Source organism: Brachypodium distachyon, chromosome 4 (assembly GCF_000005505.3).
Source record: "Brachypodium distachyon strain Bd21 chromosome 4, Brachypodium_distachyon_v3.0, whole genome shotgun sequence".
NCBI classification, from domain to species: Eukaryota; Viridiplantae; Streptophyta; class Magnoliopsida; order Poales; family Poaceae; genus Brachypodium; species Brachypodium distachyon.
In genome coordinates this window covers 27,076,853-27,097,985 of record NC_016134.3, presented here as the reverse complement: position 1 = coordinate 27,097,985, position 21,133 = coordinate 27,076,853, and the positions used below count along the sequence as shown (strand labels likewise).

Below are 21,133 nucleotides of genomic sequence, written 5' to 3'. Positions count from 1 at the left end.
TCTAAAAAATTAAAGAGAAGCAAATAATTAAGTGATTTTGAAAAGTCACACCATATCGCAAATGCAACTCTCATGCAGCTTAACGGCATAACCATAGATTGAACTAAGGTGATATGATGGTTTCTCTAGCAGTCGTGTCACAAAATTAATTAGTTGTAACCATCCATGTTTTCAACTGGAAGCCTCTAATTGGAATCCTTCAACAAAAGGTACTTATCTTAACGCCCGTGATAAAAAAGAAGCAGCAGCAGTTATCTAACGCTTGATCGATCAGATCGAGCCTTTCAACGCGCACGTGCACGGCACATAGAAATGAATTTCGTTTCAGATGTACCTGTGTTGTACTGCAGCTGACCTGGTCTGGTCAGCCATGACCAAATACCACAATAAACCAAATCTTCTCATGTACTAAGTACCTTCCAAAACTTCAGACTGTTACATGATCTGATTGATTAAATTCTTCCATCCAATGGACTGAATTTCTACAACCACCATGAACGAGTCACCCCGTCTTACATTCTCACATGTATATTCACAGTCAACGTTTCAAAAATAATAATATATTCACAGCAAAAGTTAACAATATACATAGTATTAATTAACTTCTACTACTAAGCCAAAATTGATGTCCAGAACACCTAGCAAAGCTGCACAATCCATGTATTAGCTGAAAAAAGAGAGAGCCAAAATCTCATCATATAGTGGTCTCCTAAATCCCTGCAAAAAAAATAGAGGCATTTTTTTTCGAAAAGGAGTGAAAAAAATAGAGGTATGAAACATTAAATTTCCAAAAAATTTATCATCAACCGTCATGCATGCCATTTTGCATGGTTTTAGCATGTGGTGCGTACTGTACGTACATGAGGAAGTTTCCTTAATTAAACATACAAGAGGATGCATCCTGTACATCTACATCTGCATATAATGCTCTGAAACATTAATTTCTTAGTCCTTAAACATCCTAGCTAATTTCTCAAAGTAGTTGGGTGCACCCAATATTTTAGCATATCTAGCAGCTTCCTCATGACGAATCAAGAACCATATATATGTACTTTGGTGAGAGTTTTCGTTTTCTTGTCATTCCCATCACTTCAGGTGATTGGTTGCAAGTCCCTGTCAATGCCTGAAAATCTCTCCTTTTTTTTATCAGTCTCTATTGGACAGTGCTGGTTAATTCTACCTTATGCTCCTAGTAGCTAGGTAGCTAGCTAGCTACACATCATGCACACGTGTTTTTTCTTACTATTTGATCCTCTAGCTGAGTCAACATACCGTTTAACAATCACAATTATACATGAAACTTTAGCGTCAGTGCCCTAAATTAAGTAGTCTACTAATTTGTTTCGCTTTTAACATAGACAAAATTCAGTTAATTATGGTACAAGGAAGCATGGCCAGCTAACATACAAATCACTCTAGACGTGTATACCATTATTATAGTAGTATTGTATTCTGTAAAGCTCAGGACCTTTTTTTGTTACTTTTCAGGGGTTTGTACAGGTCATCCAGTCTACTAATGACAAATTAAATTAATTATATATAGCATGCTGAATGGGCTTTCAATTGGCACTCGACATGCATGATTTGTCAAAGCTCACAACCTTTCTACCGGCCAAAAACTTACGCAACACTACATTGATCCTGATGAGATAAACTTGGCTGTCTTTTCCTACGAATCCACAACACCTGTTGATATCACTAACAATCTTTTTGTAAACTGAACCAATTCCAAAGCAACAAGCTAAAGCTACAACCTTAACATGTACATGCCAAGTCAGACGGACAAACTAACCTCGATTAACTAATTAACTAGACAGTAATTAAATTAGGGTTCATATAATACCAGCCGTTGCGAGTGCATTGTCGACTGTGGTTTCTTGGAACGGAATTTGGGACCTGAAATCGTATTCAAGTCGTTGTTTTAATAGGCGTTGCCTGATTTTCAACGTCGGCATCTCGCTGGTGAAACTACTTTGACTAGAAAATGTAGAGCGTGTTTGGGATCGATCACAATGTTTTTAATATAAAACTAATCAGTTGGGTGCATCAACGAAGTGTTATAAGCAGGTGGCATTGTCATACTTGTAGATAGGCTACCTGATACCCAATTAAACGATGGCATTAAGTTGGTGATTCAAACCTATAATTTTTTTTAGAAAACTCTTAGGCAACTAAAAATCACATTTATATATGTAGCTAGGAGAATATGTATACATATAGTTCATGTTCTGGTTAGTGGTTGTATCAGATTTCCCATGTTCGATTTTCGGTTGTGAATTTTGTCCATTGTTGTTGGGGTCTACTTCCTTGCTTAGTTAAGCTAAGCAGCTTGCCGTTTTTATTTCTATAAATATGTGCGTGCCTGTCTAAAACCAAACAAGAGCCAAAGGATTTTGAGGCTACATGTTTTGTGCAGGATGAGCAGCTTTAAGTTAGTTCCATCAGTCAGTTACAATGTTAGGGCTTAAGTTAGATGCGTGCTTAAGCGGTTAAGCTTTTGTTTTATGAGTGTTTAATTCTGTTGTATGGCAACGCACTTGTAGAGATTTTCTAATCCTAGCTAGCTGTGGGCGCTTCCTACAAAATTCCTGTAGCGAGTGCATTGTGCTTCGAAATACATTGATATTTCCTATGGCTTCCTACAAAATTGTTGTGAAACTCCTGAGTTCCAACTCCAAGTAGGCTCCAAAGTCAACCGAAGTCACCATAGGGAAAAAAAAGAATGAATCACATTTTACATATAGTTACCTGTGTACATCAACCGTAGCAATTAATAGTACAGAGCCACATGCTGGGTCACATTTACACCACAAGCGGGAGGAGTACACATATGCATGCATATGTACCAATCAACTGTACTCACTCACATCAAAGATATATACCACATGTTACTCCATATCACCCATACAAAGATGAACTGTGGACAGGATGGAGTTCTTGAATGCATGCCATTTCCGCAGTACTACATCCCATGCTGCAAAGGTTGCAGGTTTGTTTGTTAATTTGGGGGGCTTCTGATGAGGATGCATGCAGCCAACCACCTTCCCCATTACTAGGGTTTGCAGTTTCTGTGGATCGCCGTAATGGCAGAGATAGAACGGTTTGCCCTCTTGGGGCTGGATGCCTGGACTCAGATGTTGACCATAACAAACAACCCTCTTTGCAGATATTTTCTTCTCTTTGCTTTTACGTTCCTTAAATCATGTTAAAATTAAGTGTGTAGTGTAAAATGAAGCTAATAAAATACAGCGAGAAATGGAACAATTAACAATGTTCACTATACGGAATCGGCAAGGTTTAGTCTAGAGGACTGTATGTCACTGTGTAACATATTTATTAGGAGTACATGCATGCATGGCTTTAAAGTGGGACAACACGTACCGGTGCGAATTGAAGTAGGGACAATGGTGCCTCCAATATTCTCCAACTGCTACAGAACGACCCTCTGGTGAACACCTTCCAGTGGCGGTTAGACCTGGCCAAAGGGAAATCCACAATTAGAGAGGGTGGTGGAGGCGCATCGTCATGTGTGTGGGTCATTTTGTGTCTCTTCCATGTACTTTCACGAAAACAATGCGTGCACTATACAGGTTAATTAAAACATTACAGAGAAAATAGAAAGAAACTTTTGAATATTTCATGTGTGCAAACTTTGTGTCATCCTTTTTTTTCTAGTAAGAAATAATTAATGAACAAAATATTGTCCAAAGCTACACATTGGAGATAGTGAGGATGTCCTAAACATAACCCAGTTAATATTAAATAGGTATACGCAGAACAAACTCCATATAATTGAAAAGGAAACGTCAAGAACACACACGTACACAACATGGTATATATTTGTTTAATTTAGATAAGATCGTTTGTTAACAAATGTTTTGATGATGTCTTGCATTACATATGGAAGGAGAATATTGTTAGGGAAGTTAGAGAAGAAGTACAATATATAATATTTGTAGCTGGAACAAGCAAATCCAGGGGATAGGTTTGTGTTGGATGAGAGCCTGTGAGAGAGTGGTCTCTGGCGAATAGCCAAACACGCAAGTTGGTGAGAGATAGAGATGAGATGGACACATGGTAGGCTACCTCTACAAGCAGATAGAGAAAGAAAGAGAAAGATAGCTATTAATTATTTTTAGGGCGTAACCAGCATGCATCACACAGCCCCTCTCTCTCTTGTCGTGTAAAGCTAAACTAAAGGGACTTCCCTCCCATCCAAATTAAACCCTAGCCAGCAGCCAACATGTGTATATATACGAGTAAAGTTAACACAGAAACGCCCCTTCACTCTCACCCTGCCTCTATATACATACACACACGAGCACGCCCTTCTGACTTGTAGTCATTATAGCCCGGCCAATACACATTAGCTTTCGGTCTTCTTCGCTTAGCGAAGCAATTATTCTGGCTTCTCTTCTCTCGTGAGCAAAGCCTGCTAATTCGGTCTCTCACTTCTTTTTTGTCCTGGAGATTAATTTGATGGCGTCTTCGTCGACGACGAACACGTCGGATGGCGGCGGCGTAAAGCCGTCGTCGTGCCCGAGGGGCCACTGGCGTCCTGGGGAGGACGAGAAGCTGCGGCAGCTCGTGGAGAAGTACGGCCCCCAGAACTGGAACTCCATTGCCGAGAAGCTCGAGGGAAGATCAGGTTGGTTGGTTTGCTAGCTGTGTTCTTTTTTTGGATGAACTATTTTTTGCCAATCCCTTTTTTTCCTTTCATTTTTGAGTAGATGTTGTTGATGCATGCAAATAATTAACCGGTGAGAAATTTGGTTCATGCCAGGACTGATTTGTGTTCAAGTATTTGATCTATATATGCATCTTGAATTCTTCATTGAGGTTGATTTCTACAAAGAAAAACCTTCTGGAGGGGTATTCGGTTTTGGGGATTAATCTAAACATTTCAATTGGTCCATATGCATGCACAGTACTTCTCCAGTACTCAATCTTGCCCTAGCTAATTAACTAGCTTAATTTAGTTTTTCTTGCTTTTCTTTTGCATAACTTGGGGAGATTGAGGAATACAAACCATGCCTCTTATTGCTGAGAGTTTTTGTTTTCAATTAATTTACGAAGTGGGAGTTTTCGTTCTATACCATTACAGAATACCAAAAAATAGTCGTGACGATCGGTTAACATATTTGTCTTGTACTTTGGGGATCGATGAAAAGATACAAAGGGCGTTTTCCTGCATATATAGTAGCTAGGCACAAAATTAGGATCCACTATTAATATTACGTTTTTGAAAGAAAAACTGTACAGCTAAATGGATATATAATTAAAGTTCTTTAATGATGTATTGGTACATCAAAAGCTTACAGAAGCTTCAAATTATTTATGCCCTGCAAACGATTTAATTTGTTCAAGATTGAAGAATAGATGATCCACACAAGGTTGATGCGTAATCTAGCTAGCTTGTAAGTGCCCATATAGGAACAACAGAAAGTATCATGCGCGCAGGCATCTTTGTTCTTAATTAGTCTTCCTGTTTCATTTTGTTTAACTCAAGTACAACCAAACACTATTTTTTGCCCCCTGAAACAGAATTTCATAACTAGGAGGCAGAAAGAAGTAATGACAAGAACCAAATTTAATTAATCACCAAGGGGCAAATCAAGCACGGTTAATTGGTTTCATTCATATGAAGCATGCATGTCTATATATGTATCTTTACACATGTCAAAGAGTTGATCACCGGCCTAGACGGCTATACCTACTGAAGATTTCCTCACTGCTCATCTCTCTCATGGCATGCATGCAGATGCAGGTTGATACAACCAGATCGATCTGTATGCTTCTATGCGATAATTAAACTTCCCGTGTGCCTATATATATATACATACAGACTGTGTTAGTCATCCAAATAACAAATTAAATTACAATACTGTACAAAAACTTCTATCGTCTGTTAAATGTTCAAAAGTGAATTACGTTTTTTTCCATCCACTAAACATTAACACGTTAATTATTGTTTCCCTATCCTGATAATTAATTATTTTAATAGCAAGACGAACATACTATACTAATTAAAACTTCGCAGTTATCCTTTTTGAGAGAATTTTCTTAATTAATTAGTTTACTGCGTACGTTTTTGTGCATGGAATAATTTGGGGAATAATAAATCAGGCAAGAGCTGCCGTCTTCGGTGGTTCAACCAGCTGGACCCGCGGATCAACAAGCGGCCGTTCACGGAGGAGGAAGAGGAGCGGCTTCTGGCGGCCCACCGCGTCCACGGCAACAAGTGGGCCCTGATCGCCAGGCACTTCCCGGGCCGCACCGACAACGCCGTCAAGAACCACTGGCACGTCGTCCGCGCCCGCCGCTCCCGCGAGCGCTGCCGCCTCCTCGCCAAGGCCTCAGCTTCAGCTTCCTCCTCCACATTAATATTCCCTCCTTACTACAACAGCTACTCCTCAAGCCAGATCGACTTCTCCAGCTTCAAGCCCACGGCCACCGCTTCTGGCTTCTTCTTCGGCTCGTCGTCTCAGTACTCGCTGCCGGTGGGCCCTGCAGCTGCGGCTACTCCGCTGTTGTTCAGCGCTTCTTCGGCTGCTGCTGGAGTAGGCAAGAGCTTGTTGGTTTCTCCCAGGTACAGAAGCTACGATCAGCGAGAGCCTGCAGCGATGTCCATTGCGTTCGCGTCTCCTGCGGCTTCGAGAGAAGCGCTGGCGATGGATGGTAGTGATCACAGTCGACCTCGCTTCAGGAAGGAGTACTACGGCCGTGTTGAGGGCAGTGGCGGCGAGCCGGTGAAGGCGAGCGGCGTCGGCGACAAGCCGCCGGCATTCATCGACTTCCTTGGGGTCGGCGTCTCGTCCTGAACTGCAATAACAGGGATGAGGAATGGATGGATGGGTAGTAGAGCATTTGCATCGTCGTTAAACTTTAATTGGCGATATATTAACCGCAGGCAGGCTAGATGGGGCGCGTGTGCATGCGTTGTTAATCAAGTATTGGCAGCGAGGGGTAGTAATTTAATTACAACTTTCTCGATCGTTTAGAACTCTGTTTGTTGTCGATCGATCGAATAAAGTCTGTGACAGGTGCTTAATTAGTTTATTTCTTATGTAAATTTCAGTTTGTCATGTGCTAATAATCGTGAAGAGGTTTAATTATATTGACCCTGCCAATTCAGTTCAGAGTTTGTGTTAGTATCTCGAATTCTCGATCGACAAGATCGTCGAATTGGTAAAAAAAAGTTTGTATATGGCGCTGTCAAGTTTCCAATGTACGTTGCAACTTCTGTTACAAAATTCCATGGAAGGTCAAGTACTACTAGCTATATATGTACGTGCGCTTGGCTAGCAAATTTAGGTGACCGAGATTGTTAAAAAATTAAACGACAACTGAAATTAGTTAGCAAAAAACAATACTAGTCAAAGTTAACTAAATTTGATTGTAGTACACGTTTTGGAATTCACAATCTTTTTGAAACAGAGGCAGCTAGCTAGTATCTGCAAATATATATTTGCGAGGAAATGTTCATGTTCGTAGCTAATTTGCTCTCAGAATTAAGGGAAACCATATGAAGTCATGTCATGTGATGGAACTAGATGAACAATCTGTAAAAAAAATAGACAACCCATCCAACCACGGGTTTAACTTATGTGTATAGGAATCACTTTTGAAATTGTTTCCTTCTGGCTAGCTACCTGCTCGAGTAAAAGTTTAAGTGACCAAGCTGTTGTGCAGGGAGTTCAAATGTGACTGCATGTTTGGCGTTTATACATTAATTGCAGGTTGTTGTAACTCCCTGTTATTCTTAACAAATATATATACTAACAGCTGCATGTTTCTTTGGCTCTTGCAAGAGCAAATGGGAAGCTAGAATAGTCAGATTGTTTAAAGATGTTTTTTGTTCAAACAATATTGGTCATCGGATGCGAAAATTCTAATTTACCGGCACCGGTACCTACCGGAATAGAATCAGCCGTCCGTGTTCTCATCCGAGATTCGCGCTGTTGTATCTGATTTTTGTTGCCTACAGCTATTCAGACGTGGGTCCAGCGGCTGCGAACGTCACGACATGCACGTGGGGTCTTCGGTGGAGAATGGGCAGGCAACGATTCTTTCGTATTAGTACAACACTAACACGTTTTGATTGTTGTATAAATTATTTGATGGTCCAAACGAACTCAGAATTCGATGAAAATTTGAGGGTTTGTTTAAGATGATGTTTCCCGAATACAAAAAAAGTTTTAAAAAAATTCGAGCAAGTTCAAAATCTCGAACGATCTCCATCGATATTAGTACTACACTAACACGTCTTGATAGTTGTACAAATTATTTGGTAGTCCAAACGGACCCAGAATTTGATGAAAATTTGATGGTTGGTTTAAGACGGTGTTTCCGACCTACAGAAAAAGTTTCAAATTTTTTGGAGCAAATTAAAAATGAAAATTTTATTGAAACAATGGTATTGCAAGGATTGCCGATAGAAACATTGATGTCTTAATGAAACTTTCCTATACTATTTCAATCAGATAAGAATGCCGATAGAAATGATGTCTCAATGAAACTTCCTTATAAATTCCAATCACATAGGAATGTCATTTGAAACATTAGTGTTTCGAGGAAAATTTCAGAAAAATTGGAGCAAGTCCGAAATGAAACTTTCATTGAAACATTAGTGTCACAAGGATTGCTGATTGAAACATCAGTGTCTCAATGAAACTTTTTATAGAATTTCAATCACATAGGAATACCAATTGAAACATTAGTGTTTTAACGAAAGTTTCAAAAAAATTGGAGCAAGTTCGAAATGAAATTTTCATTGAAACATTAGTGTCGCAAGGATTGCCGATTGAAACATTGGTGTCTCAATCAAACTTTCTTATACAATTTCAATCATACAGGAATAAGTTCAACTTTGTCGTTTGAAACATTTGTTGAAACCGCAACCATTAAAATTACATGTGAAAGTTTCATTGAGATACTAATGTTTCAATGAAAGTTTCATTCGGAACGTGCCCTAAAATTTTTGAAACTTTTTCTGTAGGTGGAAACTCCACCTTAAACAAATACCCAAGATTTCATCAAATTCTGAATTCATTTGGACCATCATATAAACTTTACAACTATCAAAACGCGCTAGTGTCGTACTAGTATCGGCAGAGATCGGCGAGATTTTGAACTTGTTCGAATTTTTTTGAAAGTTTTTTGTAAGTGGGAAACGCCATCTTAAACAAAGCCTGAATTTTTTATCAAATTCTGAATTCGTTTAGACCATCAAATAAACTGTGCAACTATCAAAACATGTTAGTGCAGTACTAGACCAGGCCAATCCCAACTAGCGACCATTCACTGCTCCGGAAAAGGTTAGCAGCGGCGGTCCGGATTACACAGCGGTGGCGGTAACCCGGACCGCCACTAAGCCTGCGCCACCGGTGCTAACGAGCACTGGTGGCGGTGATGATACCTGCCACCGGTGCTAGTCAGCACCAGTGGCGGTTTGCACAACCGCCGCTGGTAATCCGTAGGGGAGCTCGGAAAGTGCATCGGTGGCCGTGGGAAGCACCTACACTGTAATGTACTAGCGCCACTGGTACATTACAGTGGCGGTGCTTACCAACCGCCACTGGTTGTATACCAATGGCCGTTATGCCTCACCGCCACTGGTATGCTTTCGTAGCACCAGTGGCGGTTCTCTGTCACCGCCACTGGTACTATACCAGTGGCGGTGAACATGAACCGCCACTGTTCTTTCCCATTTTAAAAAAATATTTTTTATATTAGAACATTCCTGTAATAGCAATATATCACAGCACAGCAATAGATAACAACAATATATATGAGAAAATCACGCATCCATGAAGATAACAGCATCCGTTCACAAAACTTATTACAAAAATAAGACGAAAACTTATTACATCCATGATAGATATTCAATATTTAACATTGTACATCAAGTTTCAATACATCGGCACAACCCCGCCTGCATAAAAATCACCGTTTTCCTTCAGGACCTCTTTGTTGAGAATGGTGGATAGCTCCCTCTGAATATCGAACACAAGAACAGCTGGGTTGTGTCCATATTCTGATTCCGTCTTGAAGTAATCCAACATCTGCTGGTAGGTCGTCTTCGTCTTGGGCTTGAAAGAGGTGACCCAATTGCGGATGATGTACATGCAGTAGTATCCACAGAAGGCCGTCCCTTGCGGCTGTTGTATGCATGCGAAGTTTTTGTGATAGGTCATTTTCTTCCTGCCATAGCTTGGCACCTCATAGTCATTCACCGCCTTTATCCACGCCTCTTCGAAGAGTGTTCTGATGGCTTTGAAGTCGCGCGGCTCATAGCCTTTCTTCCATCGGAGTGGATCAAGATACGTCACCAACGTTCTTCGAAAGAGAAGGCCACCACCACCCAATGTTCGTTGTTTACAAAAAGAACACACATTTATAACCGAAAAGAGAACAACTTAGTGGAACGAGAAATAAAGCAATGGTCGTGAGAACAACTTACTCTAAATGGTAGAGTGTAAGAACATAACGGCGTTGCTTGTGCATTGCGAAGAACTTAGCCAGGTATGAAGTTGCCTTCTCTCTCGAACCCCTTTTCCATTCTTCTAGACCGATGGTTGCTTTGCTGAACAGGAGAGGATCGGCGATGGCAACGTGTGGTTCTTTCAAGCGGAAGGACTCCCTTGTGAAGTATACACACCAGAGTCTTAACATGTTGTTGTCTAAGCACTTCTAGTTGAAGACGTGAAACAAGTCAAGGAAGTCCACGCCGAAGGTAAAATCCTTTGTTTGCAGGTCTCCTGTTTTGGCATCGTAGAAGCCATAATTCATCTGTTGGCCATGTTGTGCAGAATTAGCTGATGCTGCCATGTAGTAGCCATGTAGCTCTTGCATCTCTCGCGGCACGCTCCTTAGGTCCTTAAGGCTGACCATCGGTTGTCCAGGGTAGAACATCAGCACTTTTTCGAATTCCCTGGCCACGAAGTAGGCTCCGCCGACTAAATCACCAGCCAGAGGGGGGGCTTCATATTCAAAATATCTGGCCCGTGTTCCCAATTCCCTTCGATTATTGGCGGATTGCTGGGTTGCTTGCCCGTTGAGTCCAACTCTTTACTCTTCGAGTCACTCGATCTCTTACTGATTTTGGACCGCCTCTTATTGGTGCGCCGGCGTTTCAAAAACTCGGCCTCCTCTTGATCTTTGAAGGTCTGGGAGACTTGCTTGCCAGACGCGTACTCCAGCGCGCCCGCCACAGATTTCCGTGGGACGGGTGCAGGTCGTGGTGGTTGTGAGGGTTGGCTATCTTTATGGTGGGGCGGCGACGGATTAGGCGGCGGCACATGAGCCGGTGCAGCGTCATCATAGCTGCAGTCTTGCGCTGGTTCGAAATCGAAGCCTCCTTGCCCCGTCGTTGGTGAATCCGGACGTGCCGGCTTATTGGGGGATGGGCCAAGGGGCGATGGAGAGGGAAGTCGTCGAGCGGAAGCCGGTGAAGACGCTCCGGGAGACGACGGAGAGGGAGAAGGTTGGGTAGCGAGGGCAACCAACCCCCTGGGCCACTGGATGTACGTGCCCCGGCATTATCCTAGAGTCACTGATTCCTCCTCTGGAGGATAAGGGACCGGTGTCTTGTCAAATTCTGGGAGCACGGAGTCTACCTGCACCCTGACATGATCCGGGGCCATGGGCGTGTTATGCACGACCGGCATTCTTGGCATCAGCAGACCATGCGCGCCTAACGGATTCCCGGTGGATGGCATCAATATCCGGCAATTAATACTCTTCTGTGCGTGACAAACAAATTAATATACGTACGTTAGTGTTATGGTGTGAAGAATGATGTAATTGAGTATATATATACACTATGGTACCAGTAAGGAGCTTATCGGGATGTCATCAGATGGGCCATCAGGGTCACTCGGGAGTTCGGTGCCGGAGCCAGCACTGCTCTTATACGGTGGCGGCGAATGATTCGGAGTTGACTGATGATCATGCGGAGTGGGTGGCCTCGGTGTCGCGCCCCGGTTGCCATGATATGTAGCAACGAACTCCTCCATAGTCTGGCTGGAGTCCCTTGCTTTTTTCAAGCAAGCGAAAAACTCCTCCCTCGCCGCCCTTTTCGCCACCTCTATTATTTCTTCGTGCTTCTCGGCCTTTCTTTTACGGCTCCGGGCTTCTTTCTCTTGAGGAAAGACTTTGCGGCGAAGGGCCCCGGTTCCTAAGGCTCAAATATGGCCCCCGTGCTCATTTCTTCCTAGAGAATAGCTTAGTGGTGAATCCCACTGTGCACGGAGCTCGTCGTGGGAGCCTTCCGACTCGAACTCGGCGACCTTGCCCTGAAATAAGAAAAAGTCGGTGCCAATTTATAAGTGAGTGTGTTAGAAGCTAAACTGAAAAAGAAGTGGCGGTTGAGACCTTACGATTAAAACTTTCTGGTCATCACGGATAGGCTTCAGGCCCACCCACTGTTCTTTTGTCATGGTACTCCGTACAAAGGTGGTGGACCGATCATGACGGAGCATTGTTGGGACAGGAGGGACTATCCCTCTTGCCGCAAGCTCGCGGTCCTCCTTCTCCCCGACCGGCTTCTTTCCCTCGATACCACGACTGCCAAGGCGGTGGTTAAATTTCCTCTTGGCACGTAGCACCGTGTACCACTCTTGGGTTGCTTTGAAATTTGGATCCTTTTCCTTCTCCTTGAACTCCTCCCATTCCTCCTCTGTGATCCTCGGCCATTTCTTATGAATCACCGTCTCCCAATCTTCGTTCAAAAATTTTCTAGCCTTGGTATCCCAATTGCTCTGACCCCTACGCATTGTGGTCTTCATCGCTCCGAATACTTCTTCACGGAGCGCGGGATCAGGCACCTCGAACCTCTCCCATGCCTTGGCGTAACAATCTTCCTTTACGCTCTGCGGCACCTCGGTCCATCTTTGGTTGATGTTCATGAACTCGCGAACGATTGCATTGCAAGTGTTGGCGAAACACGAGGCGGCCCTCTTCGGTGATTTGGCTTTCCCCACGTCGTCAGTGGCAGTGACGATGAATTTCTCCTTCGTCGGCTTGTTAGACCCACGCGGCGCCTTCTTCTTCTTCTTAGAAGTAGCCTGCGACGTGGTAGCCTCAGAGCCTGCGTTGAAGCCCGAAGGATCACCGCCGCCATGTTCAGGCTCGTCGACTTGGCTATGGGCTATTGGTGTGCCCAACGATGAAGAACCCTAAGGTGAGTCCTCAGGATTTTCTCCATCGCGACCCTGAGCTTCCTATACAATGCCCTTACATGGATTACTTTAAAAAATTGAAAATTTTGACATGACCCGTACTGTAAATCTAGAAAAATTCGGCATGACCCGTGCTATAAAGCTAGCGAATTGGTCTACCCGACAATTGCACCTGCATAAAAATGACCCACCCACATATACCCCCTCGGCGCGATGGCCGGCCCCCTAAATTTAAACGGCCTCCCCACGATGGCCGGGCCCACATCATGTATATGCCACAAGCATATTTGCTACTCAAGGATATTTGCTCAAGGATATTTAAGACTAAATCCTAACCCTAACTTCTATCAAGCATATTTGCTACTATCAAGCATATTTGCCACATTTGATATTTGCTACTCAAGGATATTTGCTCAAGGATATGTAAGACAAAATCCTAACCCTAACTTCTATCAAGCATGTTTCTAACCTAATTTGAACCCTAACCCTAACAATATGAATTTCTAACCTAATTTTACTCTAACCCTAACCCTAATCCCTAATTGCTAACAATATGAATTTGTAACCTAATTTTACCCTAACCCTAACCCTAACCCTAACCCTAATCCCTAATTGTAGCAAAACTAAGAATTTGTAACCTAATTTTACCCTAACCCTAACCCTAATCCTAATCCCTAATTGTAGCAAAATTTACCCTAACAGTATGAATTTTACCCTAACAGTAAACAGTAAACTTAAAAAAAAAACCTAGCTATCACTGACCTCATCGCCGGCGGGCTCTCCCTCGTCGCCGGCGGCCGGGGACACCAGCGGTCTGAAATCCGGCGGGCCCGAGTCGGCGGTGCGACGGGGCGGCGCTGCCTCCTCTGTCGGCTCGTCGTGGGGCGGTAGGTCCGTTGTGGCCGACGCCGTGGAGAAGCCACGACGGCGGCCCGTGCCTCATGTGCGCACCACGGCGGGTCGGCGGCGGAAGATCGAGGAACGGCGGCGCGGGTCGGGGAGGAGAAGGGGAACGGCGGCGGCGGGTCGGGGAAGAGGAACGGCGGCGCGCGGGTCGCCTGCGGGGTCGGGGAGCGGCGGCGAGTCGGCAGCGGGGCAGGGCTTTGCCCGCGTTAGGGTTGCAGTGCCGCTGCTGGTCTGTGAGACGCGCGGGTGATTGGTTCTAAATTTCGCTAAGGATCCCGTCGCTATCTATTTATACCACGACAGCACTAGTGGCGGTCTAGAGCATAAACCAACCACTAGTGCTGGCAAGGGGATTTTTGCGCCAGCACTAGTGGCGGTTTATCAAGCAAAACAGCCACTAGTGCTGGACACTAGTGGCCGGTGGGTGCTCCTGAAAGCCTATAGCACTGGAGCGAGCACTGGTGGCGGTCCAATCGCAAAACCGGCCACTGGTGCTGCACCAGTGCTCCTGGATCTTGGCCGGTTTATGCCACCAACCACCACCAGTGGTCCTCAGTGCCTATAAAACTGGAGCGAGCACGGGTGGCGGTCTATTCGCAAAACCGGCCACTGGTGCTACATCAGTGCTCCTGGATCTAGCACTAGTGGCGGTTCGATCGCAAAACCGCCGCTGATACTAATTTCTGAATCAAGTTTTAAATTCATATTAAATTCTGTGTACATCCAAAAATTAAAACATCTATCCTTTTGAGTGTAAACTACTAATATCATGTCCCATGCAAAGTTTGAAACCTAAATACAGAAATATCATCAACCATTTATATGATTATGTTGTTCATATTCAAGTTCTTAATTGCTATAAAATTGAATTTTGCTCAAAATGACCTGAAATTTTGCATGGAATGTTTCTATCAATAAACAATCTTACATATAAATTTTGGTCCAAAAATTCAAAAGAATGCACCTTGGTTCTTCATTGTTTTTCACATTGCATCTTCATTTTGGAACCATCTAGGGTAGATCTCTCAGAAACCATCCAACCCCATGAACCAAATGTGACATGTTTTTTTTGTTTGAACTTGAATTTTTTTTATGAGTGTTCTATAGCAATAGGGAAGTGTCCACACCAAATTTGACAATGTTTTGAGAAAAAATGAATTTTATAGAATTTTATAGCACAAAAGCCACACATAATGACACTTAATCATAGAAATTAGGGTATATAACATTTGAATTTATGGTTCAAAAGTTTATTGAGAATAAACAATCTTATTATACACATAAAAGAACAGGTGTTGTATTTATTTAAAACCCAGAGAATATATTATAAATTTAATAGCTTATTGGAAATTCGTCACCAGTGGCGGTTTTTGTTGTGAGATCCGCCACTGATTTGCGGTACCCAAACTTAGGGTCTCCAATGCTCCTGCGTATCATACCAGTGGCTGGTTTCTTTGCGAGCACCGCCACTAGCGCTCCATGCTAGTGGCGGTTCCCTTCGTAGTTACCGCCACTAGTGCTCCTCCGCGCGAGGGGAATTTTTGCGCGAGCACTGGTGGCGGTTAGCTGCGTCTTCACCGCCACTAGTGCTTCATGCTAGTGGCGGTTCGTGTGTTTTCACCGCCACTAGTGCTCCTCAGAGCGAGCTTTCGCGCAGTGTGTTGGGAGTTTTAGTCCCACCTCGCTAGTTTACATAGGATCTGACCAGCATAAATAGCCTTCTCCACCTGCACTCTCACTTCCGAATCACATCTCTTCCTGGCCGAAGGGCCCGGTTGTCCTCTCTTCCTGGCCTGTGGGCCCGGTTGTCGCTCCGAAACTTGGTGGGCTCGGTCAAAGCCCTGTGGGCCCGGTCAAACCTGCCCTAGTAGGTAGTAGGCAGCTCCCTGGTTCGTCGGGCTGGGCCCGAACCCGAAAAGCTGTGTTGACTGGATGGGCTAATTATTTTTTCCAATTTGAACAAGTTATTTAATACAATTGATTTCAAATTTGATCAAGTTTCTTCAAATTCAGAACATATTTAAGAAATTTTATTTGAATTTGAACAAGTTATTTAAGATGATTTCAAATTTGAACAAGTTATTTCAAATTCAGAACATATTTTTGATTTCAAATTTGAAAAAGTAGTTATTTAATACAGTTGATTTGAAATTTGAACAAGTTATTTAATACAATTGAGTTCAAATTTGATCAAGTTATTTCAAATTCAGAACATATTTTTGATTTCAAATTTGAACCTAAGCATCCAAAGCTTGAAACCAATCCCTAAACCTTAAACAACCAACAAATAATCAAAAACCAAAAAACTGAATCATATATACCACTATTGTTTTAGGGAAAATATATATGTAACATCCTAGTTTTGTAAACTTAAATAAATTGGCTTGCTGTGCATCATGTGCATCTCATGAGAATCCTGTTTCCATTCCTTAAACCTGAAATTGAGGGGAATTTAAAACCTTGGTTTAAAACACTTGAAAGCAAAGCCACACTTGCAACTCAAGATGAGTGTTCTTCAAAGGCTCTGTAATTTATAGAAGCTTTGTTTCTCTGTTGCAAAGATAGCTGCAAAGTTTCAGAATTTTTGAAGCAAGTTTGGGCATTCAAATAATTAAAGGTTGTTTGAATTCAAAAGGAAACAGAAAAAGAAAAAGGAAAGGGAACCCTAACTTACCTCGGGCCCAGCCGGCCCAGTCTCTCCCTCTCCTTCTCTTTTCTGCGCGCAGCCCAGTTCGGCCCAGCTAGCACCGCAGCCACTGACGAGCGGGACCCCTTCAGTGCTTTCTTCTCCAAGCAGCTGCGTGGCAGCCTTGCCACCGCCGGCGCCACCTCCTGCTCCGCCGTCGACTAGCCGAACCGTTCGCCGCGCCTGACCGCGCGCTAGCTTGCTCGCGTCGCGCTTATCCGCTGACCCCTGCTAGCGCCGCGATTCGCGCTCCGCGTCCGCCAGGAGCACGCCGCCGCTTCATCTCGGCCGTCCGCTGCGCGGACGATTCCGGTGGATGAGGTGGCCCATCTTCGAAGCCGCTTGCGCCTACAAGTTCCCCTTGTCGAGCTGCATCTCCTAGTCCTCGCCAGTTTCCCCATCGCGCCCCCTCGCACCGAACGCAACCACCGTCCATCATCGACCTCGCCACCATGTCAGGAAGTACCGCCGCCCCGGACTGAGCCTCCCGAAGACCTCGTGGACCCCAAGACGCCGTCTACCGCGAGATCGACGTCGTCTTCCCCAACTCCGGCCGCCGCTCCGTCGCCGTCGCCCTTTCGCGCCTCCCCGAGCCTCTCCGTCAACGCTGGTAGACTCGCGGTGAGCCACTGAGCGTTTCCCCCTTCGTCCCGTGTCGTTTAGTGCTCCGTAGCATTGCCTGGGACGAGCACCGCCCGTCGTCGCCGCTGTCCCTCGTCGCCTGCGATGCTCCGGTGACCATTAGGTCAAGCCACCGCCACGGACCACGGTTGAGTCCGTGCCGTCGCGTGGCTCGCGTAGCACCAAACCGCGCTCGAAACCGTGGCCCGTAGCCGTTTTCCGGCCAGTCTCCGGCGAGGTCTTGCCACGCCGCCGCGTTCTGGTCGTCGCCGGCCGCCGCTGACCCGTGGGTCCGCTTCCCAGGGCCGGGGGCCACCTGCTAGGGAAGTTTAGTTTATTTTGGAAAAAGGTGAAAATCCTGACAGCGGGACCCACTCGTCAGTTGACTGGTCAACCCGCGTGGCAGCACAGTAAACTCTGGACCCACTTGTCAGTCTCTGTAGCTTGCCCGGCGCTAAGTGACAAAAGTTGGCTATAAAAAGCTAGGTATTTTCCTTGTTTGGATAAACAGCTTATTTGGCTTCCAAACTTGTAAAATTCCTAGAAAATTCATCTGAGCTCATAAAAATACAAGTGAGTACATCAAATTGATCAGAAAAATATTATCTACCTGTTGGTGCCATGTTCATGCATGTTTGGACAACTTAGCTCACTGTTCTTAGTAAAAGAAGAGTGTTAGGCTTATTTCTTAATTAAGGAATTCGTTGTTAAAGCTCTATAAGTGGCTTTAGGAATCCTTTAACTTGTGCATGATACATTAGGCTTGTTTCTGAGTTGTAGATTGCCATGTCATATCATTGCAAGCATGTCATATCATTGCAAGCATTACATGCTGGTCTTGAGCATAAACGTAATCGTAGCTTGTTTCTTTTTGCCGGTGTTTTGGTTCTTCATCGGTAGATCCAAGTTACGAGGTGGAACTTGAGCAAGACACCGCCGATGTTCAAAAGTTCGATCAGCAAGGCAAGCAAAACCCCTTTGTTCATGCTGAACTCCAGTATTTGCAAATTATCTATTTGTTTTCAAATGTCAATACATGCATTCGATTCATCTACTATTTTGCCTCAGCTGGTAGTTAAACCTATCCTATGCAAGAGCTATTACATTGTCACCTCAATGCCATGTATCCCCTCCACACCCCGCATGACTAGAGTCGCTTGTTTAGCATAGCTAGCCTTACTTATTGTAACTTGGTTAGCCATGCTTAAACTGTCTAGTCCGTCACATCAAATGGATTGATGTTGTGGTTAAGTATTGGAGAATCCTAGCTAGGATGGGTAACAGGGCAGTCAGAAGGCGGGGCCTTTTAAGCATGAACAAGTAAGGGTTTCGATGAGAGGCCACGTTGGAGAGCGTGGTGGGTTGTCTCATCTTTACCATTTAAGGACCGGTTTCCGGTCACTTTGATCCAAGACGAGCGTACTACCACACATCGGGTTATGGGGCCCGCATCGACTTAGTAAGGTGTCTAGACTTGGTCCATGAGCTGCATTAGTTCGCCTTTCTCGATGAGAGTAAAAGAGTAAGGGAGTGAGTAAGGGTGGCCGTGCAAGGCTTCTCCGAAAGAATGGTTCCTTGACCCGCACACAACTTTTGGGACCATGTCCGAGGGACTGTCAGACTCGTGATCATAGAACGGCCCATCAGGGTGGCTCATGGATTAGGTTGATGCATCGTAACGGTCGTGGACAACCTCCTTCTGTTGACACACCCTGATTGTGTTGCCCGGCCAGGCATCGGCAGACGGTTGGCGTGTGTGGATAAAGTTGTACACCCATGCAGGGTTAAATCTATTCGAATAGCCGCGTCCTCGGTTATGGACGACTTGGTGATCTTGTCTTGAATTAGACAACTTGAACCTTCAACTAAAATTGTCAACATAGGTGTGAATGCTATGGTGTGCTTCCTTGGGGTTGGATACAAGGGGGTGCTCATAGTGGGGTTTGAGTGGAGATAAGTGTAGAGAGTACTCAAGTACGCCTCCGTACCTCGTTTATAAACTTCTGAGTAGTCTATTAACAAAAGTATTTAGTATTGCAAAGTCAAAGTTCGCTTTCTGCAAAGTAAGTCCACATAAAGCCCCTTGGACACTTGTATATCTATTATTAAGTTGATGTAAGTCTTGTCTGAGTACTCCTGTACTCATTTCGCTTTCTATTGGTTCAGAGGAGACCCCTTCTTCTGAGGGTGGCATCTTCATAGAGATCGACAACGACGTCTAAGGTGAGAACAACCAGACGGTGATCTGGTAGGTTGGTAGAACCCCCCGTTGTTTATATTCCGGCCTCTTAGGCCTTTTGTTAAACTCAGCCTTCCTAAGGCTTAACTTACTTCCGCGTGTGCTTTGCACTTGGTCGAGAGACCATGGTTTGTAATAAACTCTGCTATCTTAATACTCAAAGGAGTATTGTATATTATTGCTCTTGTGTCGTAGAGGAATGTTGTGGTACCTATTGTTGCGACATACGTCGTGTGTGCTGCGTGTATGTTTATAACGCGCACGGTGTATGTAGGGTCATAGAGGTTGGTTCATACTTTGTTAAGCTATGATTTGATGATGTGCAAGCAATCCTACTCGTCAAGAAGTTGGGAGCTATATCCTCCCACACAGTCCTCGACTGTGATCGCTTTTGGGTTGACGCTCTGCTTGGCAAGAAGGAAGAGGGAGCTATATCACCCCGCACAGTTCTCGACTGTGATCGCTTTGTGTTGACGCTCCGGGATCTCTAGGACCATATCACCCCGCATAGCCTATGGCTACGATCGCTTTGGGTTGAAATCCTAACTTATCATCTAACACATCTTAATATTCGTATGGGTCAATTTCTGGGTCCGACAATATACCACTGATGAGTCTAATGTAAAGAAACATCAACGGTGGTACTGAGCTGGGCCAAAGTCACAACTGAAGGGTAATAGATTCATCACCTATGACGCTTATTGTACTAGACGCGTCGGTGGTAACGAGATACCTCGGTGTATATTGGCCTCTCAGAATGTAGTAGATGCATCGATCTGAAGTTTGCATTCGGTTTGGTTGCTTGGCCAAAGTATATTGAATTTGAACATTCCTCCATTTTTTTATGTGCATTAGACTATTCTTCTGCCTTAATCACATGTCGGCCCCTCTGGACAGGGTTGCCTAAAGTATACTGAATTTGATGAGTTACATACAGGATTTAAGCAAATAAAATACGGTAGATGAATAAGGAAAGTTTCCAGCAAAAAACATTGTACTCTTTTACATTATTGGAGAAGAATCCCCCCACCATGATAACATATAACAATAGAACTAGCTTGTACTCCATGGCAACCAGGACATGACCAAAAGTTTTACAAGGTTTCGCATTAGACTAAGCAGATGTCCCTGCCATTTTCTATACTTAAATAGGGGATTTCCACTAACCTATTTCTCTCAACATGCAACATATCCATGTCAGCAACCTGCCACCTCAGGCCCTCAGCATTGTCTTCTATATCCTGAGGCCACGTCGTCCCCTTTTTTTCTACGAACTTTCCGCTCGCTCGTGTGCTCGTGCGCTCCTGTTCTCGCGTGTCACGACCCAGCCCACCTGCTCAGGGGAAAAATTCCCGATCCCCATCCCTGGCTAACTGCTGCTTAGCCTACCACGTGTCGCTCTCCCACGCTCATGCGAGTCTGCGATCAATTACGGAGTAGATCCGTAACCTTAATTTCTCCCGTTAACGCCCACGGTGTTTTCCCTTCCAAGTTCCAATA

General features: G+C 44.3%; 1 protein-coding gene across 1 annotated transcript; it reads left to right on the top strand.

The window, feature by feature from the left end:
• Positions 1 to 4,258: 4,258 nt before the first annotated feature.
• Positions 4,259 to 7,151, top strand: LOC100835565 (transcription factor CSA). The gene is made up of 2 exons (XM_003576137.4): positions 4,259 to 4,648; positions 6,127 to 7,151. Exons 1-2 carry the CDS (start codon positions 4,480 to 4,482, stop codon positions 6,819 to 6,821), a joined length of 864 nt encoding a protein of 287 aa, XP_003576185.1. The 5' UTR covers positions 4,259 to 4,479; the 3' UTR covers positions 6,822 to 7,151.
• The last annotated feature ends 13,982 nt before the right edge of the window (positions 7,152 to 21,133 follow it).

Bases quoted from the DNA above. Each gene is read 5' to 3' on its own strand.
- LOC100835565 (XM_003576137.4), top strand. From the start codon at position 4,480: ATGGCGTCTTCGTCGACGACGAACACGTCGGATGGCGGCGGCGTAAAG. The intron at 4,649-6,126 runs GTTGGTTGGTTT...ATAATAAATCAG, and splicing joins GAAGCTCGAGGGAAGATCAG to GCAAGAGCTGCCGTCTTCGG.